The sequence below is a fragment of the Gymnoscopelus braueri genome (genome assembly GCF_963280865.1).
Source record: "Gymnoscopelus braueri genome assembly, chromosome: 19".
NCBI lineage: Eukaryota > Metazoa > Chordata > Actinopteri > Myctophiformes > Myctophidae > Gymnoscopelus > Gymnoscopelus braueri.
Genome location: NC_137621.1, coordinates 17,973,339 through 17,992,504, shown reverse-complemented (window position 1 = coordinate 17,992,504; position 19,166 = coordinate 17,973,339). Strand labels below are relative to the sequence as shown.

Here is a 19,166-nt window from a genome sequence, read left to right as displayed (position 1 = left end):
GCTTGGGCAGTACTACTTGTCAACCAGTAGGTGTCCTGCCCAACACCGGGTTCTAGATTTCTCAATGGAAGAGTAGGGAGACAACTTCCAACCACTGAAGATTGACTAGTTCTAATGTACTAGTTCATACCCGTTGGGGATATGAGCATCGTTTTCATAGACTTGCTTACTTACTTATTCCTCTGGCAAAATGTGGCAGCACTGAACCCAATCCCATAGCCTGGGGGACCGTGACAACAGATGGGAATGCTTAGTAACCATAGAGGTATAATATAACTAGAGGGCGGATTGCCCCGCCCCCAGCTATCATTTCAATGAATGTGCTCAGTGGCGTTTTGAAGCACCCGGAAGTAAGAATAGGAACCAATATGGAACCAATATGAACCAATGGAATCACTCCATGCGTCGTGACGCGTCGTGAGCATGCGCACAAAACGGGAGACGCACGCGCAGTAGCATTTAAGTGCATTCTCAGATTTGACCACCAGGCTTGGCCGCTTCAATCTTCTACCGTATTTCTGGGGGCTTGTTAGTAACGGCACAAAATGTGGCAACACTGATCCCAATCCCATAGCCTGGGGGACCATGTGGAGTTAGACAGTGTTTTCCAAAAAAGGCTAATAAACAGCTAGAATTTGGGTAAAGTGAAAAACAGGCTTCCTCACGGTGGGCATTTGCTAATGATGAATGGCCATGTGCAAGTGCAGAGCAATTGCTTCTGCCACTGAGGAGAACCAAGCACTTCGGTGGGGCGGCAGTGGCTCAGGGGTAGAGTGGCCGGGTAGAGTGAACTGGAAAACCGCAAGGTTCCCAGTTCGATCCCGGGCTGGGGCACTCCCCTAGAGTTAGTGTCGAAGTGTCCTTGAGCAAGACGCTGAACCCCTAATTGCTCCCGATGAGCAGGTTGGTGCCTTGCATGGTTTCCTCCGCCATCGGTGTATGAATGTGTGTGTGAATGGGTTAATGGCACAATCAATGTAAAGCGCTTCGGATAGAAGCGCTATATAAATGCACCATTTACCATTTACTTCAGACAGACAGACTGACATTCCGTTAATTACAGTATATGTAGGATTAACATACTCTAACACACAGGTTGATTCAAATACAATTGTATGCATTAACCACTTCCAACCTGGCTATTGCCAGGTTGTAAGTGGTTAATGCATACAATTTTGGGCATGTGGTTAATGCATACTATTTTGGGCATGTCGTTAGAGGCGAAACTCTTCACAATGTTTTCAAAAATGGAGATCTACAAGCTTTACAGCGTGTCATGCCTGTAGATGGCTGTTTCCGCAATTTAACACTGATCATTTTACTGTGTATTCTTCCTCGTGCACAGTTCTTAACAGCATTGTTTTTGGCTGCTGGGGTGGTGCATGTCATGTGCAAGCAGCGAGTGCACCAGACTCCACATACATAGAAGCTGGGCACACGGAGGGGGTTGCCTGCTTGCTTGGACGCCTCATTTCTTTAGCAGGGGCCAAAATGCCAAAAAGGGGCTGAAACCAGGCTTAGTCCTAATGACAGATAATCCAGTTACAAACGCGTGGAGGTTTGCTTTCCAGGTCATGGCTCCGTGATGTGGATGGAACGTGAAGCGCAGAGAGTGAAGAGGTGGGGAGGAAACGACTGTAAAATCCTGAGTGTTCATTTAAGTCTGAGAGTGTACATGTAGGGTCCATTTGGTTACTTTTGTACACTATTCGGAGTTAGAAATGGGTAAATTTAACACAGAGGTTATAACCGTTGTTTGTTGTTGTTTTTTTTGTTCAGGGCCTCTGTTTGCTCCAGGTCTGCCCCCTGCTTTTGAATGGCGCTGGCAGGGGTTCACTCGAGGCTTGTGCACAGCCCCGTGAGCTGTCTTGTCTCTTTTGCGTCTTGCCACACGTTGTTGCAATTCAACATGTGGACGGAAATGGGCCAGTTAATTGGCTAATACCGCATCTCCTCCTGGGTTGCCTCGCCTGGTCAAGTCACTGACTAGGAGAGGATGGGGGGCAAATACACCCATGACTCACCGCAGAGCCGCTGGAGCCTGAATATTCCCTTATTAAAGCTGCAATCCGGAACCCATTTGAAAGAATCCAACGTTAGGACATGGAACTTCAATATTCAAGGTTGCGGTTCAGATGAGCTGTTTGGTGCTTTATGTTGTACAGTACATGTATATGTATATGTAGTGTTTGAAGAAAAGTATGTAGTAGAAAAAACACAGTTCATTGCCATCACTCATTGCATTATGAACTGCACATAACACATGTTATGTCACCTATGTCTTTAAACCAAACACTATATGAATGTTTGTCATGTCATGGCCTCAGCATCACTGTCTGTCTTCTCAGTACTTTCTTTTGCAGTATTGCAACATGTTCCACTATCCTATCTCCTGCCCCACTCTTTACTGTCCACTGTCAAACAATAAGAATAGGATCTTAAAGACTACAAGTGTGATTATAGAGATTGAAACCAAACATATCGTCTCCGTCAGGGGGGAAACCTTATATGTCCAAAACGGTTACTTTACAGGATTCAAAAAAAAAAAAAGGCAAGTATGCAGATCGACGAGCTCAAAACGTGTCGCTTCGCGAGCCACGTTTCGAGGTGACAAAAAGTGGCTTGGAGGAGACATGTGGTTAATGTTTACACCCTCCCCAAGACCAACAGTAGGGGTTAGCACTGCAGTGACAGGAACCATACACGTGGGGGGAATTTGTCAACAACAAAATTGGGGAGAAAAATGAAATACAAGGATACACTTTTGATGATATGTTATACTATGTCATGTGGCTATTAGCGTTGAACACACAGCATAGTTATTACCAGAGAAATTAACCAACCAGTTTCATATGCTGAGACTACTGTCAAGTCAAGTCTTCCATACCAATATTATTTAGATATTTAATTATCTCTGTACAATTCCAAGACATTGAACTAATTATCATCAGTATAAACGGCCACCATCACAGTTTGCATTGCTTTTATCTAAATATTCCAGGAATGTCTGGCTGTCTTTGTGTGTCTTTGATATGCCCAAATATGCATATGGCTGACGTCACAGACTGGCCTCCAGGAATTTGACAATGGTACTGACGTCATAGTTTGATGTCATAGATAACTGACATCATACAGTAGGCTTGCCTCCAATTACTCGGTCAACGGGTGTTGTGATAGTATAATAGCTGTTGACATGTGCATTTACATTCGTTGTTGTCGCGGCAGAAATCTTGTATCTCCATATTTCAACTTTAGTTTTTGCCAGACCCAAGGGGTCGGCCTACATGAGGCTTTGTCGGTCGGTCTGTCCCTCTTTTCCTGTCCTGTCCTGTCCCTCTTTTCCTCTGCACACACGTCATGCGAAGTCCGGCCATTCAGATTTCAACCACTAGGGGTCTGGCAGTACCAGGTCTCCTGGTTCCCTTTTTGCCAGACCCAGAGGGTCGGCCTACATGAGGCTCTGCCCCCTTTCGTCCATACATGGGCGAAAAAGGGACACAGGCTGACACGTAATACAAAGTCCTTATAAAGTACAAGGAATTTATTCTGGGTCTGGCAGAACCAGGTCTCCTGGTCTTGTTTAAATCCAGCTGACTCTAACAACTTCCTCTGAGAATTATTTGTCAACACTGCTGAACACCTGCTGTGTGGCCCAGGCGATTGAATTCAATTCACCATATTAGGGAGATCTACAGTAATTAGCTTCCTTGATTGGTCAACCCGACCTTAACGGCTTTGTGGATTGGCCAAGCTTTATGTGCCATTTGTGCCACTGAAAGAACATAACTGATGGTGTGCGCATTAGGACTGCATCGTGTTAGAGGGCCAGTCTCCCGAGAACCAACCTTGTGTACGAAATGTTCTGCTGGAGTGTACATCACAGTGTGAAAGGAAGACCAAAGGTACACTATGATGCAACAGCTGTTGCAGTGGGGAACAAGGTGTACACCTTTCTAAATGGCCGTTGCAACAATATGGATCAGATTTGTGTGCACGTCTTCAACACTGTGTCTTTACGCTGGATGCAGTTGCCCCCAGTGACGACTGGAAGAAGTGAACGCGAATATAAGCGTCCCTTCATGTGTATGGACCACACAGCTGTACTTATAGAAGATATCATCTACGTCTGGGGTGGGTATAACCGTATTGGGCTGTATGCGTTCAATGTCGACACCCACAGATGGTTCAAGCCGAAGACGTCTGGGCTGTCTATTCAGGAGGCGTGGGGGACTAACTCAGCCTGTGTCTTGGGGAAGGTCATATATGTCTATGGAGGATTGCTCAAGCGTCTATATGACATCTATAAGTTGGACACCACCACGATGGTCTGGGCTTTAATTAACACCAGAGGCACTCCGCCACCCGTTTCACAATATGACTCTGCCACCATCATTGGGACAAAGATGTTTGTATTTGGGGGCCGATGGGCCCATGACCGCCCAAAGGCCTCGGATTACTACAATACAATCAGAGTGTTTGACACAGAGACCGACTGCTGGCTGAGCACGCCTTCTGCACAGCTTCTTCCAGAACTACGCTGTGGTCATTCAGCCTTTGCCTACAATGGAGAGCTGTACATATCTGGTGGTGAAGGCCACCAGTGCTAGTCCTTAAATGACCTGTGGAAATTCAACCCAGACACCTTCTCCTGGAAGAAGGTTGAGCTCAAGTGGGAAGGCCCCCGTTCAATCTTTAAGATGTGCTGTTGCATGGTGGGAGATTGCATCGTCCTCTTTGGATTTGTCGCAGGTGATGACCTCTACATCTTGGACTTAAGTCCTAGTCTGAAGACCTTATGCAAGCGAGCGGTTGCTCAGTACGGTCTGGAGCCGTCGGAACTCCCACACGACATCAGGTGGGAGCTGGCAGTCATGACTACCAACAGCAACAAAAAAAAGACCTATGTAGATCAGTTGATGTGACAACCAGCCCCAGAAAAGGGTGTGGGGTTAGTTGAGATAACTAACTCCACCTGACCATGTGAAAAACTTTCAACGCTAGCTGTCACACGGCTGAAGCTATAGCCAATGACACATGGCATCAAAATGAAGCTATTAACTTACTCTTTCTAACAAGTGATTTGTTTTTAAATGTCTAATATCCTACACACTTTTATAACCAGGGAGATAAGTTCTCATTTGGCTACTGCAGCCGACATGATTCCACCAATTGTAGCACTAAAACGTTTCCTGAGCAAGACAGTGGGGTTGGCACCTCAAAGAAGCTACTAGAAGTGGTGACTGAAATTTTTTTAATATCTTTTTTTTTATCCCACGATTTTTGTAACCCATTTCTTTCACCCAGTGCCTATTGCCTAAGCTTGTAATCCTGGGCGCTACTCTCCCTCTGCCAGCCTGGGGAGAACCCCGAACTGAGCTCATGCTTCCTTCAATGCATGAGGAGTGAGCAGGCCGCTTCTTATCACCTGATAGGGGGGAGTTTCCCCGGTAGGACGTAGTGCGTGGAAGGAACACGTGTCCAACCAGTTCCTAGCAGTATGAGACCAGGATTACTGCATGTTTTTGCCAGACCCAGGGGGTCGGCCTACATGAGGCTTTGTCGGTCAGTCGGTCGGTCTGTCCCTCTTTTCCTACCTGTCCCTCTTTTCCTACCTGTCCCCTTGATTGGCCAAGCTTCGCGTGACGTATCTTCAGATTTCAACCACTAGGGGTCTGGCAGTGCTCCGAGGAGCACTTTTTCTTGTTCAGAGAGTAATGCCCTACTTGGTCGTACAAGGGCATCGCGCAAAGGTCCTTGTAGATCGGCTATTTTCACTATTTCTGAACATTTTGAAAGTGAAATTGAAAGTGGTCAAGTGTGTCTGTGGGTTTTATGAATATTTAACCAATGAAAGGTTACATGTTCTGAAAAGTAAGTTTTGGAAATACTGTCAATTGTTATAATAATTGAACCAAATAGAATTTATTTCATCCAGGCAGTCACTGACTTTAATGTCCTGTTACTTCACTCTGTATTAAAGCCATAGGCAGCTGATGGAGGACGAGGGCGTTTGGGACGCCGAGACGCAGAGCGCCTACAGCCTGGCGACGGGGGTGAGCCCCCACAGCAGCCTGGCGACGGGGGCGAGCCCCCAGCAGCAGCAGCAGCCGTACAGGCCCACACAGGGCAGCTACCAGCTGCAGTTTGCCATCCAGCAGCTGCAGCAGCAGAGGCTTGTGTCTCGCCAGCTCCTGGACCACAGCCGCAGCCGCCATCAGGTAACCACTGTGACCACTAGTGTTCCTCAAAGTGGGTGCCCAAGGGCAGTGGTTCTCAACCTGTGAGTCGGGACCCCAAATTATATTGGGGGGGGGGGGTCCCCAGATGATTAGCTTAATGCCCAACACTGTTTTCTCACTCAACAATAAACAAACCAACATACAGTTTAAGTGTATACAGGGTATCTGCACATTTCTAAAGTTACAATTGAAGGACTTTTAGACCTTTTTTAATACCAAATTGGCCACATTTTCAAATATTAGGTAAGAAAGAGGAAGACATTGTGAAAATTGCGTTGTGAGCTTATACTGTATAGTTCGGTTATTTTCACAATGTTTATCTGTGGAACCGCAATTCCAAGTGCTTGTCGGGGTGGGGGGTCCCCAGTTCAAATAGGATTATTTTGGGGGGTCACGGCCTGAAAAGTTTGGGAACCCTTGCCCTAGGGTGCCGTGATGCAAGTCGAGGTGTGTCACAGTCAGAATACTTTGATGATATTTGGAATTTATCCATATCACTTCAGTTAAACCACTTAGGCCCTCTCTATGCTTAGTAAAACGAACCTGAGTTGCACTGCTCTTTTTCAACCTACACCGAATCTCTTCGCTAAAAATAGCCAGTCTACAAGCTCACAATGCGTCACACTGCGCTGCGTTGTGAGCTTGTAGATCGGCTATTTTTGACAAAATGTTCTCCCCCGAATAGGGGTGCTGGGGTTCAAGTGGTTAAACTATAAAGTCAAGTATAAAGTTATTTTCAATCCAATCTGTCCTAATGGGAAACGTATATTCTCTCACGTTTTCCTCGTGACATACTGTTATCTTAAGGGGAAAGATTTACATATTTACATACCGTAATATGAGATAAATGGTGCTATAAAGTAACAATGTAATTCAGGGGTGCTGTGGATGAAAATGTTTTTACAATGGTGCCCTGAGCCAAGAAAGTTTGAGAACCAGTGCTTCTGAGCGAACATTCTATAGAAACAGAGGTCCCCCCGTCTCTCCGGCTCTTTATTAAACAGAAACAAAATGTTCAGGTCGGGATACAAATTCCATCCAATCAGGAGAGAGTACATGATACAGGATAAACAAGGGAAATTTGAAGTGTTGAAACACTTTTCACTGGAACACTTTAATATTTAAGTGGGGCACCTCTGTCCTCATTGGATGAAGTTTGTATCCCACTTGAAAATAATGTTTTTGTTTATTAACTCTTTGACTGCGGACGACGCGATAACGCGTCAAGTGCTACTTTGTCCAGTTGGCCGTCGACGCGTTCGACGCGCTGGACGCGCGTTCATTGTTTAATCTCTGATTGCGCTATGCTGCTTAATATTCAATGTTATTTTCGAGTTCCACTTACTTCACGGACATCTGCATCCGGTTTCATGACCTGGATTCCGTTTCCGGTTTTAGATTTTTTTCCCCGGTCATTTTCGTCCAAAATAGGTAAACAAACGGTTTTTCACACGGTATAACGGACAAACGGACAGGTTCTCTTCTATAATCTATGGTCTGGGTGACGATCAGTCATCGTAATTTTGGACGATCAAAACAATCTGGGACTACGTCACATCCGTTTTCATGTTTTTCCCTGTCTAATCTACCAAGAAGGGTGACAAAGACCCAACGACCTGATCAAGCTGTCATGTGCTGCTCTCTAGTGGCGGATTTGTGCTGGGTCTTTAAATTATGTGTCTTTAAATTATTTTCATGAGAAAAATTCAAAATATAAAAATAAAAAAACACGAAAATTGCTGGCACTGGGGGAGTACTTTATGAAAATACTCTGGCAGTCAAAGAGTTAAAGAGCTGGAGATACAGTATGGGGAGACCCCTGTTATAGGGCTGTGAATCTTCTGCTATGTCACGATTCAATTCGATTCCGATTCTTGGGGTCACGATTCCGGGTTTTTTTTCTCCAGATTTTTTCAAAACAAACGATTCTCTATTCAAAAACGTTTTTTTTTCCCGATTCAAAAACGTTTTTTTCGATTCAAAGCGATTCTCCATTCAACACGATTCTCCATTAAAAACATAGGATTTCAGGATCTACTCCAGTCTGCTGGCATGAGAGCAGAGTACATTTACGTAGCGTTTATAATTGTACAGGTTTTATCAACTAAACACAAAAGTAAAGAAAAGATCCCCCAAAAAATTCAAAAACAATATCTTTAGATTTTTTTGAAAATGAGAATCGATTCTGAATCGTCCAACAGTAGAATCGCGATTCGTATTCGAATCGATTTTTTCTGACACCCCTACCTGTTACTGAACAAACACTCTATAGCAATGATTACCATCAGAATATTATAGAGCTTTAACGTTTTAACCAAAAAAAAAGTTTTGTTTTAAACAAAACATATCCCTTACAGCGCCTTTAATTTAAAGGAGGACTTTGCTTCTAACTTGAGTCCTGTTTGCCGTCAGCCTACATAAAATGATGTGGTTCAATTACTTTTTACGTAATGCTGGCATCACAATTTTCCAGCGCAAGCCCTCAAACGCACTGGGAAGAAGTGTTACTGTATGGCACATTTTCACACCTCGTCCTCAAAACAGAACCATGGGATTCACGTTAAATATTAGGCAAAGTTCCCCTTTAACGATGAAGCTGGGCGTCTAAACCGCAACATTGTAACTGTATTCTGTAGTATATCTCATTTATACAGTTTAATTTATACAGCCTTTAATTTATACCGCCTTCATATTGTTTGCTCCTTTAAAAAAAGGCGTTTTGTGTTTTCTTTTAATTAGGATCGAGTGGAAGTGGTAAAATGTTCCAATTTCTCCATCTGTCTCTGTTGTTGTCTTCATTCCAGGATTTCATGGATGAGAAACAGTGAGCAAAGCTTATGAGAAGCATTGATTTATGACTCAGGAAACCCCTCATATTTTTGTCTGTACAAAATCTTCCTTTAGTTAAAAATACAGTGCCGTCCAAAACAGTGCAAAAAGAAAGAAAAAAGAAAAAACCTTTCCCACATCAAGGGGAAAGCCTTCATGTTAGCATTTGCAAAGCTATGCGGGGAATCCGTGTCCACACAATAAAATCCATAGTCTCAATTTAACCCAGACAAGTGTGCAAATGGAACCAAATGGACCTGTAACTCTGAGAGTGTACAAATAGAACCAAATGGACCCTTACAGGTCCATTTGGTTCCATTTTATACACTCACTGAGTTAAAGACAAAGGATTTGACCGTGTAAGCGGCTGAACAAAACAGTGATTGTTCAGGAACGGCCTCTCCTCACCAAGACTCTGTTCCTGGAGAGCAAAAAATTACTTGTCACACCAACAGAACCCGTAGTTCTGCTAAACGGCTCGGCTGGGCTTTTATTTTATCGTAAGGTGAGTAATCGAGACACCTTCTCGTAAAGGGTCCTAGTGGGGCCTCCGTATCTATTAACCAAGACATTCATATCAGATGCTAGCTCTGTTTATGGTTCACGCTACAACACAAACAAAACCGTTGAGACATGATTTTCTCTACTGTAGTTATGTTGCAACAGAGAAACACTTTAGTCACGCGCAAGCGGCCATGACAGATGTGATTTGGCCCTGTGCTGAGGGAGATTAGTGGGGCCGAGAAGTTTAAGTCACTTGACACTGTATTGTTTTCACTTTTGGAAGAAAAGAGATATACGGCTCTCTGTCTATCAGTTTGTTTGCTTTGAAAGGGGATCTGAACAGGAAGAGTGTGTTTATTCATCTTGCGCTGATCGCCGTGACGAGTCATCCTATATGGATGGAGAGAAACGCAAGGCAGGGGAGCGCCGTGGGACCGCTTTATGGGCTAGAATGACTGGCCGCACTCATTCTTTACATCCGCCCTGAGTAATGCAGTTGCCCTCACGTCATTGTTTTTTTCATGATCTAGGTTTGGCCCTAATTAATGCTGTTGAGGTGATATTTTTCTTGGCTGGGGCGATCTGGCTTACGCAAGGCATACTGTGAAAGTGATCCCCCCGTCTCATCCCCTCCCGTTGGCTGCTCTCTGGACCGAGCACGGTTCACCAATTTTCACCTAGCACTTGCAAGCATCTCCCATCATCCTTCAGTACCTGACACTGGAAAAAGAGTATCTCTGCCTATGAGAAATGGTCTGAAATCGCGTACACGTACGGACCCATGTGTACATAGGTCGCTGAGACGGACCCAACCTTCAAAATATCCCATTTAGTGACATCATGGGAGGCTGCCTTAGCATCGATTGAGTCACCATCCAATCAACGAACCCTCCCTGAAATCTCCCCTTTCACTCCCTAGATCCATCTAGTGCAGTGGTTTCTCAACGTGGGGTCCGGGGACCCCCAGGGATCCTTTTGTGAGATCCAGGGGGTCCCCATCTAAATTATTGCATGATAGTTAGATACCAAATGGACCCTTACGGGTCTGTAACTCCGAGAGTGTTACTACTGTATTTATGTTAAGTTATGTTTATTTATTTGATATGGACATTACAATTACATTGGACGAAACCAGATTTATTGTTTACAGTGTATCTACTGATTACGGATTTTACAGTGTAACTTCCCAGAGATACAAAACCATGTAAAATGGGGGTCCATGGCCTAACACATATCAAACTGGGGGTCCCTGAAATTAAAAGGGTTGAAAATCACTGATCTAGCGTGTTACGGGTCTGCCTGGTTGGGACTCTTTACTGATGCTCAGCACAATGTGCATCTTTGTCGGTCCTTTCTCTGTAATGAGACAAGACAAAATGATAGAGGGCTCTTTATTTCTATGGACTCATTGAAATAAATCTGCTCCACATCACTGGGTCCCGCCACGCCTGCACTTTTCGGACAATTTATTCATGTATTTGGCTCGACCAACTACAAAAATGATGTTGAGTGCACGTGTGCGCGCGCGTGTGTGTGTGTGTGTGTGAGAGACATAGAGCGAGTGGGCTGTTCCGGCCGTTGTGGCCCCTGTTCCAGTTACTGGGTGCAGACTGCGCGGCTCCTCCACAGACTTGGCCTGGAGCCACCTGGCAGCCAAAGAAAGGTGCCCTTCCTGGCCCCCGCGCAAACTGCAGCGTGGCTCCGGCCCCTGCAACCTGGAAACCCAGCTTCTCATTTATCAACACAAAAAATTACATCAGATATTCCCTGTCACGCTGCCGGCCCCCCTTTGAAAGGACACGCCGGGGAACCGGTAAACCATTAGCTGGTTAGATAGACGTATAAAGTGGCAGAGAAAATGGCACAAGCGTGAGATGTGGAAGGAATGCACGCGCAGCATTCCGCAGAATCGGGGACCTGGTGAATGGTAGCTCTTAAATATTATGTTAGGAAATATATATGTCAAGAAAAGGCTATTCTCCCCCCCTTTTCCCCTAAGTCTTTGAAGAGTAATCTTGTCTAAACATTTTATTATTTTTTTATTTATTTTTTCAACAGATTCTGAATATGTAGAGCTTGTTTTGGTGTTTCTTTTCTTCTCCTTCTTTTTTGTGTGCTACAGTATTTCTTGTTAGGGTCTTTGATATTTCACCTTAATGACCTGGGACAGACATTTTTCCCATGTGTAGCCCATTCCAAATTTGATAGCTCTTCCCGTTTCCTATTTTGGTATGGGAGTTGAGTGCAAATTGTAGCCAATTGCTACAACACTACACTCATTGATAAATTTTATTGTAACTGTATAAACAGTGAATTCCACATAGATGATGACTACAGTGTGCGTGTGTGTGTGTGTGTGTGTGTGTGTGTGTGTGGGGGGGAGTGTGTGTGTGTGTGTGTGTGTGTGTGTGTGTGTGTGTGTGTGTGTGTGTGTGTGTGTGTGTGTGTGTGTGTGTGTGTGTGTGTGTGTGTGTGTGTGTGTGTGTGTGTGTGTGTGTGTGTGTGCGTGTGTGTGTTGGTGTCTGTGCATTCATACTGTATGTGCCTGTCTGTTAAAGGCCTACTCTTAAACTTTTTAATCAAGTAGTAAAGTATTGTGCATTGTGAAAAGAGATATGGGTGTCTTATTTTACCTGTGTTCCTGTGGCCTACCTCTATATAATTATTTTCCTTGGATGCAAAGCTACCTCATACCGTTACCGAAAGTGTTACCATCTGCCATAGCTGACCACAGGACACTTCCACGGGAAGCTGCAAACATATATTTTCATTGCACTCTGAGTTGATCAGAGTGCCAAAATGTTGCCGTATCCCCCTGTAAAGCTACTATCCGGGACTTATTTTGAATGAATAAAACTATGCATGTTAGGGTGTTAATACAATATAACGAGCAGATCTGCAGCGATTGGAGGTGGTCTCCCTGAGACATTTTGACCCCTGTGTCAGGTAGCAGTAGTTCTAGAGGTGGGGTCCCCCAGGGGTCGTGGAGGGGGTTCCCCAGCTAAATGTGTTAATGCAGCATCAGAATCATTTGAACCCCTTTATCCATATTTTATATGTTGGATATAAAAAAAATTAGCAGATATACAAGCTCACAGCGCATCACTTCGTGCCAAAATATTGGAATATTTCGAGAAATATCGAAAATGTTGAATAATTTTGAATTATTCGGCCAAATATATATCAATTTGGGGTGTCCTTGGCACGAAAAAGTTTCAGAACTACTGATCTAAAGGTTCACAATGTCAATAAAGAAAGAAAACATTAAACATTTTAGCCTCAATTACATTTTTGGGGTGAACTATCCTTTTAAAAGTTCTGTGAATTTTTATAACCCAAGTCCCCCCTTCATCCTAGGCCCTGTTGCCAGATCCTCGGACTGCCACTGGTTCATCCACCATGCCTTCAGCCAGCCACCCCATCCGCCACAACCCCATCCAGAGCCAAGGTCGCCCCGTTGGCCCCGTCCTCACCCCGAAGCCACCAAGCGGTGGCCGGGAGGGCCCGGTCAGGAAGACAGCAACCCAGCGCCTCAGCAGCAAGTAAGGCCACAGCACTGCAGAATGACACAGTCCATTTACATGCCACAAAACCGTTTATTTTCCATTACTTAATTCCAGCACAGCTGAAGGTCTAATCCATCGTCTAATTTGTGCGATATTAACCCATTACGACCGGGAACGCATCTCTGTCATTTTAGATTTCTTTGACTATTAAAAAATAGCAGATCTACAAGCTCATATAGCGCGGCACTATGAGCGCTATGAGCTTGTAGATCAGCTATTTTTGAAAAATCATAAAAATGTGTGCAAATCTTTGAATATGTATTTTTTTTAAACTATCATTTGTAAAATATTTTGTTCCAGAGACGTTTGCTTTAAAAAATATACATTCAAAGATTTGCACAAATTTTCACGATTTTTCAAAAATAGCCCAAAGAAATCAAAAAATGACACAGATGCGTTCCCGGTCTTAATGGGTTAAGTGATGCTAATTTTACGGGGGAGGGGGGCATCGATTGTAGCCCTGCCAGTTGGGGTGAAACGAGGTCCACTGCATCAGCGAGCTGAAGAGGAAATGGCTCAGGGTAATGAGAGTTAGAATACGTGTGGAAGCGGAGTGGTCCCAGCCTCTTGGCTGCAGGCTGTATCTGCCTATTCAGTAAACAACTTCATCACAGGCCTGATTTCTGCTTGAACCGTAAACAGAATGCGGTTCAACGGCAGGGCCCTGGGCCCTGAGCGCCGTTTAAAGCCTGTTTGGTTTGGAGATTAGCTAGAAGAGCAGAGAGAAGGGAAAAATAAAAGAATTGAGAAAAGGGGAAGGGGGATATTAAGAAAAAAAAAGAAAGAATAGGGCCGAAGGAGACCAAACTGCCAGCTGTTTCCCACGCCTGCAGTATGACTTTATTAGCCCGACATCTGGCCAAATTACACAACAATAGCAAACCTCAGTGATAGGAGCTGCTTGTTTGTTTAAAGCACATGGCTGCAATGGTGGACTGCTGCTTGTGCACTTTCAGTGTGAGAGTACAGCACGGGATGGGAGCAACACAGAAGACTGTGTGTGTGTGGAGTGGGTGTGGGGATGTGTTAATATGGTGTATTGCCTACCTGTTTGACTGTGTGTGTGTGTGTGTGTGTGTGTGTGTGTGCGTGTGCGTGTGTGTGCGTGTCCATCTATGCTTTGATGTGGTTGGTCAGGCCAGAGAGCTGCGGAGGACACGGGACCAATGCATCTTGGTCTTGTAACGTGATGCGGTTAAATTTCAATCTGTGGGATGGACCACGCCGTCAGAGAGCAAGCAAGGGAAGAGTTAACAGGGGCTGGGGTGCAGGGTAGGGGTTGTAGGATAGGTTAGGGCAGCTGGCTAGGTGCAGTGTTTGCTCCCGCGTGTGTGAGCGAGCGTGTGCGTGCATGTGCGCATGCATGTGTGTGTGTATGCGCGCACATGTGCGTGTATGTGTGTGTGTTCCTGGCAGTTGCCGTGTTTACCCTCGGCATGTGGAATTCCTGAGCCCCCTCACACTCTCCACTGTCCTGCATTTTTGCGGTCCACCAGTGTGACAGGGGAGAGTGTGGGAAAAACGGAAGCTTCTTCAAGACCAAAAATGCACTGATGGAAACAACGAGAGAAAGAATAAAGAGGGAGAATAGAAAGAATGACAGAGCAAGAGAGAGAATATAAACTCTGTCCAGAAGAGAGGAGATGATTGTTCACAGAAGATGGAGGGATAATGAGTTGCTTCCCTTTATTCTCTGCACTCGTTTTAGGGGGCAGTGCTCAATACCTTGGTTATTATGGCACATCTGAAAGCCATCCCAGGGCAGGCTAAAGCCCCCTCCACCTTATAATAGCATCACTGTGTTGGGCGTATCAGAGCAGCTCAAGGTTACTCAATCCTTCAAACACCATTCCAATAGCCAGCTGTTGAACTCAGAGCGAGCCGCGCTACATTTGATACCAATCTACAAGCGTTAGCCCTGGCCTGTTTTTCCCCTGGACAATACACCATTGATGACTACTGACAGTTGTTCCTCTGTTATTTGAATCTATTATTTGCATGACGCTCAGTTCTTTGGCCTTGTTTTGAACGGAAAGGAACTAATAAGGATTAAGATAAGGCAAAGAAAAGAAAGGAAAAAGGAGGGAGGGGTGGTTTCTGTTGATGCAGCCAAATAGACTCCTCTGTCTGAAAGCCTGGGCGATTAATAAAAAGAAATCTCCATTAATCCCCCCCCCCCCCCCCCCCCCCCGTCCAACCAGAATGCCATCCAATCAGAGTAGAACATTGTCAGAAAGCGCCGACTCACTCCCGGTCCAGTGATCACACAAACTGATCCGTCAGCATTTGCTTTCTGTCCCTCATTACATTAAGTTTTAATTGATGTGGAGCCTCAAATAGGCTGAATAAGGCTTTGGCACTAGCCGTGGATTACGACTCTCGTAGATGTATTTTATCGATTCTGACATTTTCAATCTACGAGAGTCGTAGCGACCAACCCCCCATTTCCCACTGGATTGTCAGCTCCAAAGCCTGTAGTTCTCCAAACATGTACAAATGCAAAATATAAGGTGCTTACCCTTGTGCCCCAAATGTTAACTCACTCTACGGTGTAGTAGTGCAATGTAATAAACCATATTTTTCAAATTAATAATTAATAATTCCGGATGCGCTTCGTCACTACCGCCCATTGGGGATTTCTGACAGAATCAGCCACAGACGGGATTAAAACACTTATTTATTGAAAAATATGGATGATTACATTGCACTACTACAGTGTACTGTACACCGTAGAGTGAGTTAACATTTGGGGCATTTGTACATGCTGACAATCCAGTGGGAAATGAGGGGGATGGTCGCTGCAACTCTCGTAGATTGAAAATGTCAGAATCGATAAAATACATCTACGAGAGTCGCAATCTACCTTGGCACCAGTTCTGAATGATAACCCTGCTTGTATTGTGCCGTTAGCGTACAGCCGCTGAGCGGGCAGAGCTGCACCGCATCAAGCAGGGCAGGGCCCAACAGTCTATCAACATACGATGGCTGCCAGCTCCGAGGGGCTGCGAGGTATCACTCTGGTATGACTTCAGTTCAAGGATTTGAAAGGAGCAATTTGTAACACAAATAAAAATGAGCGTGTGTTTGGTATTTTGTTTGCGAGGCTGTGCCAGTTTTGCAGCTGCAGCTACGGAAACCCGGGCTGTCGTGTGGCATTACTAATAGGGTGACAATTACAGCAGCACCATTAATGTCAGCCGCGCCGCTGCCTTCACTCCCTATTAGTCAGCTGCGGCCGCAGTTAGCCGCGCAGGATACTGTATACACACAGGAGCTGCCAAAAGTGTGTTTATGGTCGAACTTTATCCCTGTGGTCAATCTAAATAACATTACCACACGCTAGCTACCTACACGCACAACACCATTAGGCCTATAGCTCAGATTTGTTTGCACGCACCCTTTCAGCCTCTTCCGAAGCATTTTTGTGTGTTAAGGGTGATTTGTACAGTACTTAATGGTTGCGTACCGGTGTCGCGCACCAAAAATAGCCAATCTACAAGCTCACGACACAGTGTGATGGATCGGATATTGTCGGTGCACAACACCGTAAATCAGCCATTACTCTCTGCTGCGGGGATATAGGACTTTATCTGAACACTGCAAGTTCAGAGCACTTCTCTCCTAGGCTGGCGTTGACTGCCTGACTCTTTGCTGTTGACAAAGAAAGTGATGTGAAGAACCCAGAGGTCAATATGTCTTTTTTTTTCTTTCCTTCTCCCTCCAAATATGAAAGAGATCGCTTCCTGTCCAGTTATGCCATGCTTAAAGTGGGCCAGTTCTATTTGCGGTTGTGTAATGCTATGAAAGAACAACTGTGCGCAGTCCCTTACAAGGAGGCAGTGTGTGCCCTCATTACCTTGTTAATGCCGCTTTGGCAAGCCGCTGTTATGGGGCGAGAGGTTAATGCCAGCTGAGCTTTATTTATTGTTCCCCTAAGAAAAAAAGAAAATAAATGCTTAACAGATTTAACGTGTAGGGTTACAAACTTTTTTGCCCCCTGCTCTTACGCCCTACTGCCACTTATAAGGGCTTACTTTGTGAAAATATTGTGCTCTATTGACATAGAACAGTCTTCCCCAAACAGAGGGTCGTCGTGACCCAGTATGGGCCGCAGACCCATTTTTATGTGTCGCTAGTAAATATCCAGGTTTTTGTTTGTTTCCTGTTTCGATTGTTTATTTTTTTCCAGTTCGTTTTTTGAATAAATTCTTGAAATCTCTGTGTGCACGGTCGCTAGTATCCAGGGTTTTCCTCTTTACTTTTTCAATTGTTTCTTTTTTTCCCTTTTTTTATATGAATAAATTCATGAAACCTCAGTGTGCACGGGCATGTGGGCATGTGTTTAATGTATTTTTGTAAGTTTGGGTCCCGAAAAGACACCAAATTTAGCTTTTGGGTCTCAAGCTGAAAAGGTTTTGGAACCACTTGCACAGACATTCCATGTGTGTGTACTGCCGATTCAATGGGAGAGACTGCACAGTGGGTTGTTTGTGAGACCCGGGGCCACGAAGGTCTTTGCAATGGTTGCCCTAACTTCTCATTTCAAATACTTAAGGGCGTTTCTATGACTTTCCTGTCGCTTGCTTATTGTCCACAGGCCCCGTCTACTAATTTATTGTCACAATTATCTCAGGTTATCTGTCTAAACACCAGGTTTGGTTCGCGAGGCATCGGTGTGAAAAGCACACCACTCTGGACAGCTACCAAGGGGCAGGAATGTGTCCCCTCCCCATCACAATAGCTCACGAGAAGCACTCGGTAAACACTTAACCTCGACTGAATGTCAAGAAAACCCCCTCCGGCCCTTAAACCCACCCACGCACACTGGCTTGCATAAGCTGTCAAAAAAACGGTGATCCGTTTGTTGTTTGGTGGAATATGTTGCACAAACTGGAGAGATACGTGATAAAAACCCTGAGAGGCGTGAAACCTCCCATCATTCCCAGCACAGCTGGGACCGCTTTACTTCAGCCGAAACGTACAACCAAGGTGGTATCCTTCAGCGATGGGTCACGTCCAGTCCCTCACTCACTCTTATCTTGTGTCTGACCAACAGGCAGACCTCCTCAGAGGGTCCGACCAATGGAACCACGTCCAATGGCCAGCATGGTGTCTATGAGGCCGTCTGCGGAAAAACAGGTGGGTGTGACACTGTGCTGTTCTCTGTATACCACCGTCCTCTACTGTACTGAACCATACCCAGGGCTGCCAGGGCTATAGTTGTTGGACAGCTGGTGAGTTATGCCCCCTCCACGCCAGTGTCGGTGATTGCAGCCAGGCATAGTGGCCATTCCTCCATGGAGGACTGATAAACACTGTTGGATATTTTTATCTTGGTTCTGCTTGCCCAATGGTGTGTGTGTGGTATGGCTCATGGTTTATAATGAGCCAAAGACTCCGTTATGATAACTGTAATAAATACAATACACAGCCTCTTGTTACTGGCCGGTTTAACCCACGCAACAACAAAAAAAAGAAAAAGGTCAGAGCGGCTGGCTTTATCGGTTATTATATCATAATGACTTGTGCCGTGGACGTCTTTAGCGTTTAGGCCAAGCAGAGTTTAAGCAGCCATAAATGAGTGGGTATAAACACATAATTAACTTTCCAGTTTAGTAATCTGCTCACTTGATCATTCAGTCTCCATGTGTCCAACTCTAGAGGTCATGTTACCGCTGGAGGATAAAGAGGCATTACGCTGATGGCATCTCTCTCCTGTAATGACATCCAGTGATGCTCGGCCATTCCCTCATCTGTTGGCCATGCTGCCCCAGTCCCAAAATCCTCAGTGTTAATTTACTGTAACTCTGAGGACCCTTACGGCTCCATTTTTACACTCAAAAGCTATGCTTAATTTTATTCTCCCTCGTGCGACGGTGTTAGCGTGACGAAAATAGCAGACCTATAAGCTCACAATGCGACACGTGGTTGATTGATTGAATTCTTTATTAAGAAGATTGTTAACAGTACAAGAAGTACGGTCAATAGTTGATGTGGATAACACATCATGGCTTGTTTCCATTGTGGT

The 19,166-nt window shown here is 44.9% G+C and overlaps 1 protein-coding gene across 2 annotated transcripts in view; it reads left to right on the top strand.

Moving 5' to 3' along the window:
- ttll5 (tubulin tyrosine ligase-like family, member 5) overlaps positions 1 to 19,166 on the top strand; it is a 98,183-nt gene that overhangs the window by 72,401 nt on the left and 6,616 nt on the right. For both annotated transcript variants that reach the window (XM_080413282.1, XM_080413283.1), the window contains 3 exons: positions 5,981 to 6,218; positions 12,930 to 13,114; positions 18,195 to 18,277. In XM_080413282.1, coding sequence (XP_080269408.1) covers positions 5,981 to 6,218; positions 12,930 to 13,114; positions 18,195 to 18,277 — 506 coding nt within the window. The remainder of the gene's footprint in view (positions 1 to 5,980; positions 6,219 to 12,929; positions 13,115 to 18,194; positions 18,278 to 19,166) is intronic.